The 16,458-nt window shown below is 43.9% G+C and overlaps 2 protein-coding genes across 3 annotated transcripts; one reads left to right on the forward strand and one right to left on the reverse strand.

The window, feature by feature from the left end:
• Window positions 1–130: 130 nt before the first annotated feature.
• card9 (caspase recruitment domain family, member 9) lies at window positions 131–12,868 on the forward strand. 2 transcript variants are annotated; one of them, XM_080765051.1, is made up of 15 exons: window positions 131–303; window positions 2,541–2,610; window positions 5,047–5,184; window positions 5,299–5,417; window positions 5,928–6,134; window positions 6,678–6,845; window positions 7,577–7,762; window positions 8,320–8,445; window positions 9,030–9,104; window positions 9,732–9,845; window positions 10,797–10,857; window positions 11,666–11,796; window positions 12,154–12,218; window positions 12,331–12,433; window positions 12,686–12,868. In XM_080765051.1, the coding sequence occupies exons 1-14, from the start codon at window positions 163–165 to the stop codon at window positions 12,428–12,430; spliced, it is 1,701 nt and encodes a 566-aa protein (XP_080621177.1). In that variant the 5' UTR covers window positions 131–162; the 3' UTR covers window positions 12,431–12,433; window positions 12,686–12,868. The 2 variants fall into 2 exon arrangements, with proteins under 2 accessions (XP_080621177.1, XP_080621178.1); XM_080765052.1 differs by having other exon boundaries at window positions 11,669–11,796.
• A 1,920-nt stretch (window positions 12,869–14,788) lies between these two features.
• Window positions 14,789–16,294, reverse strand: LOC308316993 (T-complex protein 11-like protein 2; the record flags this gene model as incomplete). The annotated part of the gene is made up of 1 exon (XM_080765783.1): window positions 14,789–16,294. The coding sequence occupies one exon, from the start codon at window positions 16,292–16,294 to the stop codon at window positions 14,789–14,791; it is 1,506 nt and encodes a 501-aa protein (XP_080621909.1).
• Window positions 16,295–16,458: the final 164 nt, after the last annotated feature.

A 16,458-nucleotide genomic window follows, 5' to 3' on the forward strand; every position in this document is an offset into this window, starting at 1 on the left:
GTCAGGAAGGCAGTGTGGTTTGGTTTGTGTGTGCGTGACGTGTGTGTGCGGTGGTTTTGTTTTATGTGTAGTGTGCACTAGCGGTTCTGTTCGTGTGTGTCTGTGTGGTTCTTTTTGTGTGTGCTGTGTGTGTAGTGTGCGTTTCTGTCTGTGTGTGTCTGTATGTTTGAGATGGCAGGAGATGTGCAGGCTGTGTGTGTGTTGGAGGAGGAGGCCTGTTGGCTCCAGTTGGAAGACTTCAGAATGGTGCTCATTAAAACCATCGAACCTTCACGCATCATTCCTTATCTGCGCCAGTGTCAGGTACTCCTGTTTTCTGTTCTCTAATCGCTGCTTATCTATGTTCCAATGTCACATATACTCCTTCTTTCATAATTATGCTCTCATTGTTCCTTATCAGTAGATAAGGTACAGTACGCCTGTGTCAGGTACTCTTCGCTCCTATTCTCTAAGTAATCACTCCAATCTATGCCAATGTCAGATACTCTTACCTCCTCTGCTATTCTCTTCTCATCAGTCACTGTGCTTACCTCTGCCAAGTTCAAGGTTCTCCTCCCGTTCTCTCATTTCTCCTTATCTACTCTACGCCAAAGGGTTCTCCTCTAATCACTCATCCTTATCTCTGCCAATGGCAGGTAATCCTCTCCTCTCCCATTCTTCTCTCATCACGGCTCATAATCTGCCAATGTCAGGTACTCCCGATCCTCTCCTATTCTCTCATCACTCCTTATCTACAGTATGTTAGTTTCAGGTGCTCCTTATCTAGGCCAATGTCGGGTACTCCTCTCATCGCTCCTTATCTCTACGCCAATGTCAGGTACATCACTGTATGTCTGCTGTATGTCGATGTCAGGTACTCCTCTCCCCTTGTCCTTGTCTGGTGTCATTCTCTAAATCAATGTACCTACTTGATGTTCACACTACTTCACACAGAGCAGGAATTGTTCCTGACTAATAGCTAATTTTTCAATTTAACCTTTTTTTTGCTTTTTAATGCTTGGACAAACTTCCAAGAAATATTAAAAGCATAGAAGGAAACTAACACAACAACATGTAATATAACAAGCAGACACAATACCCAAGAAAAACTATTGCATTTCCCTTGACGATAACATTTCACCTGCCACTATGCATGATACCACTGAGCACAAAAAAAGAACAATGCATGTTGAACAAGAATGGGAGGACACACATGACTAATGACCTTTAATGTTATGCTAATCAGATCGGATGTTCGAAAAAGTATGGTCATCATCTCGATCCATTCTGTGAAATTGTCCAATGTCTCAGTACTGTTCTACATTCAGTTATGAAAGCTAATTTCACATGCTTGTGAGGGCAGTTTAATATTTAGGATACCCAATGCACATGATCCTGGACTGGTGGACCCACAACGAACTCGGTTTCCATTATGTTAATATACCAATAGTTGACCTCAAATGATGTAGCTTTTCACATTCATACAACATTGAGTACCATAGTCTGTTCCGCTTTCTTTACTGCATCTCCAATAGCTGCAGTCCTCCCTAAGTCCAATAACTCCTATTCATATTTTTTAAAGAAACATTTAAATCTAATTTGGGAAAATAGGACTAACATACCAACATTCTATTCAGAATATAGTTTAAAAAAGGCATTCAGAACACATTTTATATGCAGTTGCCTATGTACAGTAACACCTTTCTCTTCAACAATCAGTACAGGTAATTGTAAGCGCTGCTCGCTGCTAAAAGGACTGCTTTGACGATAAGGAAGTTTGTTCCTTATCGTCAAAGCAGTCCTTTTAGCAGCGAGTACTTCCTGTCAGAGTTCAACAAAATGTCGTTGTTGGCAGTGTTTTTAAATAATGACATTATGAGTTATGACATTACAACGTTACTTTTGGGAGGCGGGAGTGAATGTTGCAGCCAGTCAGAATGTTTAAAATAGAATCCAAAGAATCCAGGATTAGGGCCTAATATATTAGGGCCTTATGTTGTCTCTGTTGGGTGGGAACCTCATATGTCCAAAACATACTTTTCAGGGTTAGAAAAAGAAAACAAAGACAAAAAGTAGCAAACAGCAAAAGTAGCAGATCTACAAGCTGTGGATCTGCTACTTTTGGTGCTTTGGTGGTGTGACACTGTAGTATGGTCAAGTAGTAATTTACAAAAAATAAATTTAAAAGAGGTTTATGCACGACAGCAATGATATCTACATCATGTGCAAGTGTTTTTCCTGTCATTTACTGTACACACCCACCCCGGCCATATTGTGCTGTAGCAACTGTACTTGTGGAGGCATGTTGGTCTTTCAATGATCAGAAATTCTAAAATGTTTTCGAGCCGCGGACCCCCATCTGAAAATGTTTTGTGCCAGGGACGCCCCAGAAGAGGATTTGTGTTATAATGTTCAAAAATAGCAGATGTACAAGTTTGCAGCATGGCATAAAGTGGTTAAAATAATCGTGATGCTGTATTATATATATTTTTCCTGGGAACCCTGCAATAGTCTTAAATCATGAGTATATTGTATGATCTAATCAATGCATGTGTTGGCAGGTAATCAGCCCTGAGGATGAGGAACAGATATTTAACGACCCCATGCTCGTTATCAGGCGACGCAAAGTTGGTAAGAACAGAACCCATGAGCAACACTGAAGGATTAGACCCAACAAGCTGTACAATTCATTAAGACCTGCGGCCAATTCTACAAATTCCTTCTAAATCAGCAGTTCTCACACTTTCAAGATTTTTCTGAAATGTTGAAAAATAGAAGATATACAAGCTCGCAGCATGCCACAAAGTGACACGCTTTGAGCTAGTATATCTGCTATTTTTGAATAGCCAATCCCACAATCTTAAACCTAAATCACACCAATGATTCGCCAATGCAAGGAGTGTGCATTGGAGTGGTTGACCTTAAAAAATGTTTTGTAGCATTGGTGCGGTTTGGGCTTAAAACCAAGGACACGGATGCATTCCTGGTATTAATGGGATAATAGCAAGACTAATATCTATAAGCTACAATGCATCACAATGTGACGTGTTGTGAGCTTGTAGATCTAACTTTTTTTTAAATCTTTGAAACCTATTTAAAACATCTGGGACGCCAGAGTTAAAGTGGTTTAGTTTAAATGTTAGACGTTTGTGCCGTGGGGCCTTGCCTCAACAGGATGCTAAGTAAGGCATAATAAATGGGTCAGCGGAGGTGACTAATCCTGAAGGGATTCATTTCTCCATAATGAACGCCGACCCCTTTATTATCCTGCTTATTACACAGCTACTTACTAATGAATTAAATAATTCTGTAGGTCGTCCTCAGACGAGCCCTCCATCGTTGCTTCCAGTCATCTCGGTTCTCCATACATCTGGCCAGCTCGTTGGTGCTTTGCGCTCCTACGTCGTTCTTGAGTACATCCACATATGTTAATGTGGGACGTCCTCGTGACCGGTGCCCGTGTGTTGGTTCCCACAGCACTAGTTTGCTGGCCCAGCTCTTGGTGTCTTTGGCAGTGTCCTGCTAGTCTCATTCTCCTGGCTGCTATTTTCTGGCTCACCCTTGGCATTACATCATACAGATTTGTGTTGGTAACATGTGTGCTCTTACTGGTGTAGCACCCGTCTAGAGACTTCTGCAGGGTTGGTTTCAAGGTACAGCTTCTTCTACCGTTGCGTAGAAGAAGCTGAGTTTGTTTTGACGGGGGAGGTTGGAGTGCCATACACTGGCCATGCCGTTCAGGGCCCTCCATGCAAGTGCCTTCCTCACTTTCAGGTCTTGCTCCCTTGCTAGTTGACCCAAAAGTAACAACAAAACGAGGTATTTCCTTGTCTACGCAAATGGAAGTATTCCATAAGTGTTGCGCTGGCCGTCTGCACAGCGCAACACAAACATTTTTAATTAGGGAAAAGGCTATTTTTACATTATCTTAGTTAAAAGCATTCCATGATTTTCTCAGAATACAAGGAAGTGTTGATCAAATAGAATACATTTTCGGTTACGGCATCGTCTATTTCTCGCTTCAAATGCTTTCAAAAACATTCTTGAGAGCAATGTTTATCTGTAAATGACATTGTGTGTTTGTTGTTCAGTTAACTATGGAATCCTGCATTTCCCATGTGACGGCACTATATATGGTGCCCGGGTTTTGTGACATGTGACATCATCAGGGATGGAGATGTGGAGACCCTGATGTCATAGTAAATGCGACCTGCTGTCGCAGTTAAGTCCATATATGGAGATCCCTGATGACATCAGTATTGGCCAGCAACTCTACATGTGACCTCAAACCTTTAGATCTACATATATGGATATATGTCTGGATATATATCATATATGTCAGAACCTGTTGATCCTTCCCCAGCCATCCATCCTTCCTCTTCGATGTCTCCATTATTATTGTTATTAGTCGCTCGTCCGCCGACGAAAACTAGAGTTCTCAACAGGCCCATCTGTCCATTCAAACTCTAGATGGGCCTGCCCCAAAGTTATCAGTGAACTAGAATTCTCAACAGGCCCGAAAATTAAGGCCCGGCCCTACCTGGGCCCTGTACACTCAAGAGAATGTCCCCACTAACATCCTTAGATCTCCATATATGGAGCTGACCTGTTCTGACATTCCATATGTTGATCTGACCTCAACAAACCCTTTACACTCATGACATGCTCCTTATATGGCCAGTACAGAATTCATTCCATGTTGATTTGACCCCCCATGCCAAAGCGCCAGCGCTCGCCCAGCAGTCTGCCATCAACAAGGCAGGTGCGTGCAAGCCGCGACTCGCAGCGAGGTCGCTTCTCGCCCTCAGGCATCTTACTGGTTTACATGGCTGTCATGTTGGATACAGCACAAAATCCATGCAGCACAGCCAGGTGCTCTGAATCTTTGATTAGGCAGCGGTCTGTTATAGAGCTGATCGGTCATTTTACAGAAATAACACACTGCTGAATTCAGCGATTGACCAATCAGAATTCTAAGCTAATGCGGATCCAAATGAATCAAGCATCAACAATCAAGCATATCCAAGCCTCGTAATAAGAACACCTGACTTCGTGACCCTTGTGTAGGAGCACTGTTGGACATCCTCCAGAGGTCAGGGGTCAAAGGCTACACAGCGTTCTTGGAGAGTTTGGAGCTGGACTATCCTCAGCTTTACAGCCGCATCACCGGGAAGGAACCCAACAGAACCTTCAGCATCCTGGTTGGTAAGGACTGGACCTGTGTGTGTGTGTGTGTGTGTGTGTGTGTGTGTGTGTGTGTGTGTGTGTGTGTGTGTGTGTGTTCTAACTGTGTGTGTGTGTGTGTGTGTGTGTGTGTAGACACAGCAGGTGACAGAGGTCTGACAGAGTTTCTGATGTCAGAGGTTTCTTGCCTGCAGAGGGCGCTGCAGGAAGAGAAACGCAGACGGCAGGCTGCATGCGCCGCAGCCAAGGACCAGGTCAGTCTTTTACCACTAGAGAAACGCAGACGGCAGGCTGCATGCGCCGCAGCCAAGGACCAGGTCAGTCTTTTACCACTAGAGAAACGCAGACGGCAGGCTGCATGTGCCGCAGCCAAGGACCAGGTCAGTCTTTTACCACTAGAGAAACGCAGACGGCAGGCTGCATGCGCCGCAGCCAAGGACCAGGTCAGTCTTTTACCACTAGAGAAACGCAGACGGCAGGCTGCATGCGCCGCAGCCAAGGACCAGGTCAGCTTGGCGACTATTAGGTCTTTAACAACTTGAACCCCAGCATTCCTATTCAGGGGGCCAGGCGGCAGTGGGCGGACAGTAATCAGACACACCCCCTTCTTATACAAACCCAAAACTATGATAGATTCATCGAAAACACCCGTCCCTTGGTTCTGGTCGGTGACTGGTATTGGCCTAGGAAGAGGGCGTGGTGTGTCTGATTAAATTAATATCAAATATCAAATAAATAAATAAATGTACTCCACTGTGTTTCAGGAGGAGAGTAGTCGCCAGCATCAGTTGAGAGACCGGGAGGTGCGTAAGCTCTCTGAGCGCGTGCAGAAGGTGCGTGAGGAGCGAGACAGGTTGAGCGAGGAGGTGAAACAGCTCAGAGAACACAACTACATCCTGATGACCAACATCAATGCACTCAGCGATGACAAGAACAACGCCCTGCTGGCCAACAGGGATCTACAGCTGGAGGTATAATTATGGATGGACCCAGACAATTCTTGCCATTAATATAGTCGTTGCAAAGGTATTAATTGATTACGTCCCGTGGTGGGAGCTCTGGTCTGGTTTTGGTGAATATTAAGTACTCATTTGGTGGAGGTCTGGGAGCCACTCATAAATAATCCACAAAACTGGCGCCATTTGTATCGTTGACCTATTTCTACCATATAGTGCAACTTTCGTTCACACTTGACCTATCTGTCACATGGAACTATTTGTTGTGTATCACTATGCCAACAGCACAAAAACATAGAGAACCACTATACAATGTATGCACAACTGTGTATACAATGTATATGATTAATTTTATTTGATGAATTTGATTTGTTGAATTTGTGTGTGTGTGTGTGTGTGTGTGTGTGTGTGTGTGTGTGTGTGTGTGTGTGTGTGTGTGTGTGTGTGTGTGTGTGTGTGTGTGTGTGTGTGTGTGTGTGTGTGTGTGTGTGTGTGTGTGTGTGTGTGTGTGTGTGTGTGTGTGTGTGTGTGTGTGTGTGTGTGTGCGCGCGCGCGCAGATAGAGAAACTGAAACACAGCCTACAGAGTGCGGAGAGCGCGAACCGCCTGGCCCGCCATCGAACAGTGACGCTGCGTTCTGCCATGGAGCAGAGACCCAGCCAGGAGGCGCTACTGAGCCTCCAGAGGCACAACATGCTGCTGTCAGAGAGAGTCAAAGAACTGGAGGTAAGCAGGCAGGCAGGCAGACATTCAGTATTTCATAAATACAGTAAAATAACTTCCATTAAAAAGAAATACAATAAAAATAAAAACATTTAAGAAGTAGTGAAAATAGAAGATCTACTAATGAGAGTATTTTTTTAAGACTATCTCAAAATATGTATTACTATAAATAACGCTAATGGGTCGCACACACATTGCATTTCAGTAATTTATTCTTGCATTTTGGACAGGAGACAAACGTTTTGTCAAGGCTGGATAGGTGAAACGTTTGTCCAAAATACAAGAATAAATTACTGAAATGCAATCTTGGTGTGTGTGACCCATTACCGTTATGTATATGATATGATTTGAACGGGTAACGCACCTTAAGTCAGAGTGCGGTGGTCACATGAAGAGTTAAAATATGTATTACTGCCATCTCTTTGTATGGTTGGGAGAGATATATTTGTACGAATACCTTTGTCCTATGAGAAAATTAAAAGTTTTTTTAAATTAAAAGTCTGGGAACCACTAGATTAGTACAGTAGATTAGTTTTCACATTGTGTGTGTGTGTGTGTGTGTGTGTGTGTGTGTGTGTGTGTGTGTGTGTGTGTGTGTGTGTGTGTGTGTGTGTGTGTGTGTGTGTGTGTGTGTGTGTGTGTGTGTGTGTGTGTGTGTGTGTGTGTGTGTGTGTGTGTGTGTGTGTGTGTGTGTGTGTGTGTGTGTGTGTGTGTGTGCGCGCGTGTGCGTGCAGAGCAGAAAGCTCAGCACCTCCCAACCCAAAGGTGCAAAGGAGGAGGTGGAGGAGGAGAAAAAAGAGGAGGAGGTGAAGAAGGAAGAGACCAAGAGAGAGGAGAGGAAGTTGGACCTCCTCTCTACTCCTCTACTCGTCTTCAAACTGAAGAGGCAGCTTCACCAAGCAGAGGAGGAGAGAAACAGGGTGAACAGGGTGGTTGGCCAGGGGTCATTGTGGTGGACATTTTCACCATGGACATACAGATTGAGCGGATAATAATGCAGCAAATAAAACATTTGTGAACCTCTAGTACTGGTGGTCTCCTAATGTGCCATGGTATTGTCGTGTAAAAAAGAAAATCAGCCTAGTCTTTGCCGGACACACATTTTGTCCATGGACACTTGATGTGGTTGGCAAACAGCTTTTAGGTGTATTACTGCCACCCTCTGGCAGTATTAATATATTACTTGCTTCCAGGCATTCCTAAAAGAAACTGAAAAGATATTTTTAAGACAAGACGATAGTCGCATAAACCATTGGATTTTTTTTTTTTTAAATGACATTGTAATAACTTAGCTGCTACACACAGCTGATTGACAGCCAACCAGCTCTGTTAGTGATGTGTTCTCTGATGCGCTCACATGAAAACAAAGAGTCCATGTATAAGTAGGTTTTCAGGAGATGTATCTGCGTGTGTTGGTTTATGAATTCCTGGTGTGGCGCTACAGAGCTGAGACAGGGTGTTTGTGTTTGTTTTTCAGACCCAGGAGAAGATGGAGGAGTTGGTGCTGCGCTACTCCCAGCTGAAGGGAGACGCCAAGATGTACCGCCAACGAAATGAACAAACCCTCCGTCAGCTGGAAGAGGTGTCCAGAGAGAGAGACAAGGTCTGATATAGGCTGTGATATACAGTATATTAAAGCTACAATCTATAGGCCTACATTTTATGTCTCTTCCGATGTAATATAATTGCAACTCGGTGTGTCATCTGCCGTCCAGCGCTGTCTGCTTCAAATAACTTTGTCGACATTGTCAATCAGTATGGGGTGGTGTCAACATGTATCTGTGGAAGTATAGGGAGACCACCAGCTCCAGATGTCCTAGACATAGTTTATTTAACATACTCTACAACTGTGGTTCTCAACGTTTTTGGCCCCTTTGTCGCCCTGTCTCGCCATGCTTTGCGTTATTGATATTGCAGTGGCTCAGTGTCCGGTAGAGCTGCCAATTCGATCCCGGGCTCCCCCAGAGTTTGTGTCGAGGTGTCCTTGAGCAAGATGCTGAACCCCTAATTGCTCCCAATGAGCAGGTTGGTGTCTTATATGGCTCCTCCGCCATCAGTGTATGAATGGGTGAATTTAATGCACAATCTATGTAAAGCGATTAGGATAAAAGGAGAGGAGAGGTTTCTGCTCGACAGTGAAGACGATATGATAGTAAATAGTTACTAATGTGTATGTTTGTCTAATAGGCCATGTTGTCCCGTGCTGACCTCCATGCCGAGACCACCGTCTACCTGCAGGAGAAGGACCAGTACAGAGTACAGGTCAGCAGTGGTGGAAAGTAACTAAGTACATTTACTCAAGTACAATTATTTTGGTATTTGTAGGCCTACTTTTACTTCTACTCATCTCAGAGGCAAATATTGTACGTTTACTCCACTGCAATTATTTGAAAACTTTAGTTACTTTGTAGATTTTGATCATTATATAACATACATTAACCACTTCAGCCATATACATTTTGGCCATTTGAGAATAGTCGATCTACAAGCTCACAATGTGTGAGCTCGTAGATCAACTATTTTCAAAAGATTATTATACATTTGAAAACTTTAAATGGATAACTCTTCATGTGACCACCGCACTCTGGTGTGTTACCCGTTCAAATCATATCATATAAATAACGGTATCGCCGGAATGTCCAAAATGCAAGAATAAATTACTGAAATGCAGTCTTGGTGTGTGCGATATGATAAAACTTTAAATGGGACATTCTGCACAATTAGTACTTTGTACTTTTGGTACTTTTAAGTACATTTTTAAGCCAATACTTTTGCACTTTCACTGAAGGGAATGTTGAATTCCAGACTTTTACTTGTAACAGAGTATTTCTACATTGCAGTATCGATACTTTTACTTGAGTAAAAACTACTTTTTCCCCATCACTGCAGGTCAGAGAGCTGACGGAGAGGACCGATTGGCAGCAGCTCCAGCTGCTGCGCTCAAAGGGGGAGGTGCTCCAATTACAGACACGCCTCCGCAGGCTGACCTGCTCCACTCATCAGGTACTGTGCACCGGTGGTTCCCAAAGTGGGGTCTGGGGACCCCTAGGGGTCCTTGAGAGAGTTCCAGGGGGTCCCCAGCTAAATGATGAGTTAGTTAGGAACCAAATGGACCCTCATGGGTGTGTAAACTTTGTTTTACAATATAAATTGGAGGTCCCAGAGATAGAAATGCCATTAAAGGACCACTTCACCACTTTTCAACCTATCTTCATATAATAGGTCCTCACTAATAACTAACATTAGGAGACCACTAGTACTAGAGGTTCACAAACGTTTTATTTGCTGCATTATTATCCGCTCAATCTGTATGTCCATGGTGAAAATGTCATGTTGACTACAATGACGAAACGCATAACAAAAAACAAAACAAAACACAGCCTGTACAACAGTCGCTCGTAAGCGGCCAGTTGTCCAAGCGAGGTGTACCAGAGGCACGGTGCAGGTGCAGTCCTTAACCAACAGCCTCCTACTGTACCTGACATGATAGCAGTTTGTATAGATTCTGCTAAAGGAGGGGCAGCATTCCTCAACGTAATAATAAACCCATAATAAACAGAATGGGGGAGAATGGAATATGACAACTGTAATTTGTTTGTTTGTTGTGTGCCATCATGAAGTTAACCTGAAAGATACTTTTGTGAGCATACTCCATACTGTGCCCGCCTCCCCACCCCTCCACTCCCCGCCCCCCTCCGCTCCCGTCTCCACACAGCGGGGAACACTGACGTGGCCACATTTAGAGTGACGCCCCACTGCACTCTTATTGGTTAGTGAAAATACAAGGTTCACTCCGCTCGTATGCCACTTCTCATGCACGTCTCGCCCAGGCGTTTTTTCCTACTTCGAAAACAAATGCCTGTGGACTCCGAGGCTAATGACCTGACATGGCTTTTTGTCGTGTTTTCTTGATCCATCAAAGGAAAAGCGACATTAGTGTTGTTGTTTTCTCAGAGTGGGCGGAGCCAGAGTGCTAGCAGTGAGGAGGTTGAGCGCACAGAGGGCGGGGCTAAAGGTGAGCGCACATAAAAAGATCACTTTGTTCTGGAATTTGTAATTATTGTGTTGTTATGGTAACTCTCTCTAGGTAGTCATTATCTCCGCCAGGCCAGAACGGCCCCTGTCTATGTGCATTTTCTTTGTTTGATTGCGTGTCTGTAGTCTGTGTACAGTCAATCTGGACCGATTGGCGTGAAACTTTGCAGGCATACTCCCAGTAGGCCAAGGACGAACCTCTCCCCCAGGCCTATAACTCTTGAATCGTAGGTCGTACAATGATTTGTTTTGTTCTCTAGATTGCTTGGATCATGACACAGTTCCCCATAATAGGTCACGTCACGCCCATTTGTGACTATTTTGCGTTTTCTTAAAAACTCACTTTGTGCTACTACTCCTACAGATTTACAGAAGTGTCAGTCCGAATTAAATTTGATAACAAAAAGCAGGGCCAAAATCTATTTCACTTCAGTCAGTAAGTAGTACCAGTAACTACCAGTAGTTTGTTGTAGAAACGTCATTTCTTTCTACTAATTTGGACACACATGGTCCAGGCTGTGAGTCATGAGACAATGACCGTCAAACAAGGGTTTTGGTCAGGCCATATTTCTTAAACACCCTATGTCAGTGGTTCCCAAAGCCTGGATCGGGACCCATTTATGAGTACCGTAAATATCCCTTATATTTATTATATTTCCTACAATGTGTTAAAACCAGGCCTGGCGGAGATCCGCTCTCCGAGGAGTGTTTTCTAGTGTATGACAGTATAATATTACATATTGTAATGAGAGGACATGGATGGTAATAATAACATGATTACTTGACAGTAGGCAGTAGTGACGACATTCCCAGCGGGACCTCAGGAGAGAATGAAGAGAATGCAGCGTTGCAATGCCACCAGTCACCTCTTGATGGCCCCACAGAGTCAGGACAGCAACCTAGCACTGACGCAGCATGGGTAATATTCTCTTTTCTGGAAGAGAACACTCTTACTTCAACCCAACCAAACACACACACACACACACACACACACACACACACACACACACACACACACACGCACATGCACACGCACACTTGCTTAAGGCAGTCCATCTTGACACTGCACGCCTATCATCCTCATCATCATTATTTTCATGTCTCTGGGCCTTGACACATGAGCTCATTTGAACTCTAAATGTGTCTTTAAGTATATCTAACCCAAATTGGGGAGTAGTCTCTCTTCTCCTATCCATGTTTGATGTGGCTGATGTTGAGTGGGCTGAAACTCTGGTTCCTTGTGTTTTCTTTTCCATCTGACTGTCTGTCTCTCTAGGAAGATGAACTGTCTGACTGCTGGAGACCACGGAGCAGATGTCATCGCAACTTCTTCTACCGCAGGTGGGTGTGAGCATGTCATGTCAACAATAGAGAACCTCAAATACACCAAAAAATGAAATATGACATGCTCACAACAAAGTACATGTGATTTACGTAATCCCCTTGACCACAGGAAGCGAGCCCTCAGGTCAAAGGTCATTGGCAAGGAGCATGCACTGTGCAATCTTGACGACAGCAGTGGAAGTGATATCACAGACTCTGATGGAATATGATTGGTAGGGTAGGATTAGCCACGCACGCACGCACGCACGCACGCACGCACGCACGCACGCACGCAAACATAATCGTTATTCACTTATTTCTTCTTGGTATGAATCACCCACATGAGTTGGCTGAGACGCCCCTAACTCACCACGCCACTGTCTCTCCAATGTCACATAAGGATTGTAAAATCAACGTGAATGATAGATATTCTACTTATTGGTGAAATAATACTGCTGATCTACTTTACTGTTGTCTTTTTGTAGGTCAACCCAGATCTCATCTCAACCACTGATTCCTACAGCACATTTTCAAAGGATATTTTGCACTGTGTGTTGGACAAATTAAGGAAATAATCTCTGCAGTAAATAAAGGCTTTCTTTTGTTATTATTATATATTTTTGTGGGGCGCTAGCCCCTCCTATATCCAGCTTTTTGCCATAACTCGTAACTGCCATTGACAACGAAAGGAGAATTTACATGTGTCTGAGCAAATCGGCTTTTTGTGCCACCCTAAACATTAAATGTAATTGACAATGAAAGGAGAATTTACATCATATGTGTCTGAGCAAATTGGCAATTGGCTATGTATATAATTATCGTTAATATTACTTGCGTGGGTATAGCATGACCCAGCAATGGTATAGTGTGGGGAATTGTGTAATGCCCAGTGACGTGAATGAACTAGGCATGTTGACAAATGAATTCATGAGGAAGTATATTCATTTTTTATTGGATAATGTACGATGATAAGAGCACCCCTCACTTCACACGGTGTGTCTTTAATCATACACAATTAAGTTGAGTGATATCCAACGAGCACTCCCAAACTCCGCACAGGTCTCATAACATGTCTACGGTGGATTTTCATGAAACAAAAACTTTACAGATTGAAAGAGGATAATTCAAGCTTTCCGTACAGCTGCAATGTTGGTGAGTTTGATGTTGTATAATACAATCAGATGGGACTTTTCTGTTTGGATAAATGGGCTGTCAATGGGACATTCAAAGAAGAAAAAAGGAAAGAAAAAACTACATTAATCTCTAAATAACTTGAATTTCTCACACGGTTACTTGCACATGTAAATAGATAAGTGTGCTTTGTGTATATAAGTATTTTGTTTTAACTTGCACAAATGTACTTAGATAAGTGTACTTGATTTAAGTGTATTTTGATTTGACTTGCACAAATGTACTTTAGATTTAATGTATATTGGTATTTTGTTTTAGCTTTCACAAATAAGTGTACTTAATGTATATTGGTATTTTGTTTTAGCTTTCACAAATAAGTGTACTTATTAATGTATATTGGTATTTAGTTTTAGCTTTCACAAATGTACATAGATAAGTGTACTTGATGATACCTCCTGTGCCTTCTACCCCCAAATGATATATTCTGTAATATATTTAATGTATTTTTAACCTTATTTTAACATTTTTATTTAATAATAATATAATCTAGTTTTATTCCGTATAAACTTTTTAGGCCAAGACAATGCCAAATTTAATGACCATCATGTGGCAGCCGAATTTATGGACTTTTTATGTTTGCTTTTGTGTGTGCTCCCCATAAACGTCATGTGGCAGCCAAGTCTTTGGTCGTTTTACTATGGTGAGGGTGATTTGTGTTTTTAATGGTTTCATAATATTTGTTTAATGTTTAACTTTAAGTTTATAATGGAAACCATGTCCTGACTGACATCATCAATATATGATTAGTCTTGCCCAGATATGGAGTTCCATTCTGATTTTGTGTCATCAACATGATTTCAGAGATCCACACAGTGGCCACGCATGAATTTGACACAATATAACATTTTAATTAATTTAGATTTTTTTTCCTCAGAACATTGACATAACTTTGACAGAGCAGATTTGCAACAAATGCTCGCCTATTGTTGTTGACTGTTCGTTCGCCTGGTATTATGACAAAGTCAGAGATAGAAGGATGATGCTGACAGGGCACTGCATCAGGCACCCAGCACCAGAGGTAGAAGGATGAGGCTGGCAGGGCACTGCATCAGGCACCCAGCACCAGAGGCCAGCAGGCCGACTCACCTGAGTCCCGAGGTGGTGATGGCTAGACCACACTCTCGCATCGCATCGGTATATTATGCCCAGAATAAGGTAGGTATGAATCAAGTGTTTTGAGCCATATAATCTTATATTTACGTTTTATAAAACCCATCACATTAATGCACCATCGTACATTTACATTTTACGGTGTTTATAGTACAGAATCAATGATCATTGTAATATTTACCGCATAGGGCATCGCATCGCCGTCCTGGAGCGTTCAAAAACAAACGACGATACACTGCATAGCACCAAGGCACGCTCCGTATAGAGTCCCGTAATGGCCGCGATCTTTAGTGGCGTTTATCTCCGAATTGAGGTGCAGAAGAACTACATGGCTCCAAGTGGGATCCTCCGCAAGCAGTTGGTGTATGTGACATGTCACCGAATATTAGTTTCCTGAGAATGCCAGAGTAATACGGTTCATAGACACGTTTGTTGTAGTTGACCATGCCGGTGAACTTCAGCCCTAGGGATGCCAGCTCAGGCTGGATGGCAGTCAGACCGGCTGGTACCTGTTCAGGTTTAGCGTTGGGCTTACTGATAAGGCACACAAAGTACTGCTGTACGCGCTCCTCGACAAGAGTGCGGATAGGGTTGTCCTTCTGGGTGAGGCTACAGATCTGGCCAGTGAGGGAGGCCTGCAGGGTCTGGGTCAGTGAGGGATACTTTCTCTCCGTCAGAGACTTATTTAGCTCACAGCAGATCTGGGTACTCGCACCCTTCAGTGCCGCCTCCAGATTAAAGTCTGCACTGTGCAACCCGTCCAGGAGAACACTGGTCGTCCTCTTGAGGCGCTCGGCCAGAGAAGACACTCCTTGGATCGGTCCCCCGACGGCACTGTAGACGATGAGCAATACGGCATTCACCGCCTGAAGCTGCTGAAGCTCCCGCCGAATCTCCCACAGACGCGTCTCGTCCGTCATCAAGGTCTCTGGCAGCGGGTTGCTGCAGTCCCAGGTGAGGATGTGAAGAAAGGCGTTATCAATGATCCGGGAGGGTGCAGGCAAGGCCTTGTGACCTTCCGCCTGGCCATGGGTCTGATCTGTGGGGTTAACGGTCAGCACCAGTTCCTCCAATGACGATTTGATCCAGGAGGTCGTGTGAGCCAAGGCGTTGGGCACAGTGTCCACGATGTTCTGGAATGTGGCTCTCTCATATTCCACAGCCTGCTTCTGTAGCACGGGTCTCAGGTTCTTGATGGTGAAGTTGAGCATGTCTAATTTCATCAAGTCCAGCACGCGGAAGATCTCCTTGAACAGTGTCACCACATTGTCTGTGATCGTCCCGAGATTCTTGATCTCCTCGTCTCTGGCTGGCGCGCACAGTTTGCCCATGGTGGTGATAATATATGACGCCAGCCCTCGGAAATCCACTGCGTCGTTTTCAGCCTGCTGGCGAATAAGATCGATGTCCAGAGCCTCCGTGATCTGGGTCCGCAGCCAAATGGGTCTGGACATGGACAGCAGGATCTCCCTGATGTCCTTCAGCAGATGGATGGCAAACTTATACTGCGGCGGGTCATGGTTCAACTGAGACTCCAGGATATCCCAGAAAGCACTGTGAACGATGTCTTTGGCTAGTTTACCAAAACTGTTCGGAGGTAGGTCCAGTGGCTCCAGCGCAAAGCCGGGGTTGACGATAATCTCATGGGCCAGGGTGAGATTAGACAGGTCCTTGGCAGAAGCAACAACTTCATCCATGGTTATGTTAGGGGTGCTGGGGGAGGCCACACTGGGGAAGCTGTCACAGGGAGAGTCCTGGTCAGTGGTGGACTCACTGTCCAAGTATGAGTCCATACTTGTTTATCACTACGACTCTTAACATTTTAGTAGAACAGCATCTTATAAGACTGACGAGAGCTCTGAGTTGACATCACGCACAACACAAACCGTTACCATGCCGGTCGAAGGAATTTGACATCTCTCAACATTTCAAGCATGAAGCGTTCTTGTGTATTTAA

The sequence above is a fragment of the Protomyctophum bolini genome (assembly GCF_963924005.1).
Source record: "Protomyctophum bolini genome assembly, chromosome: 6".
Taxonomy (NCBI): Eukaryota; Metazoa; Chordata; class Actinopteri; order Myctophiformes; family Myctophidae; genus Protomyctophum; species Protomyctophum bolini.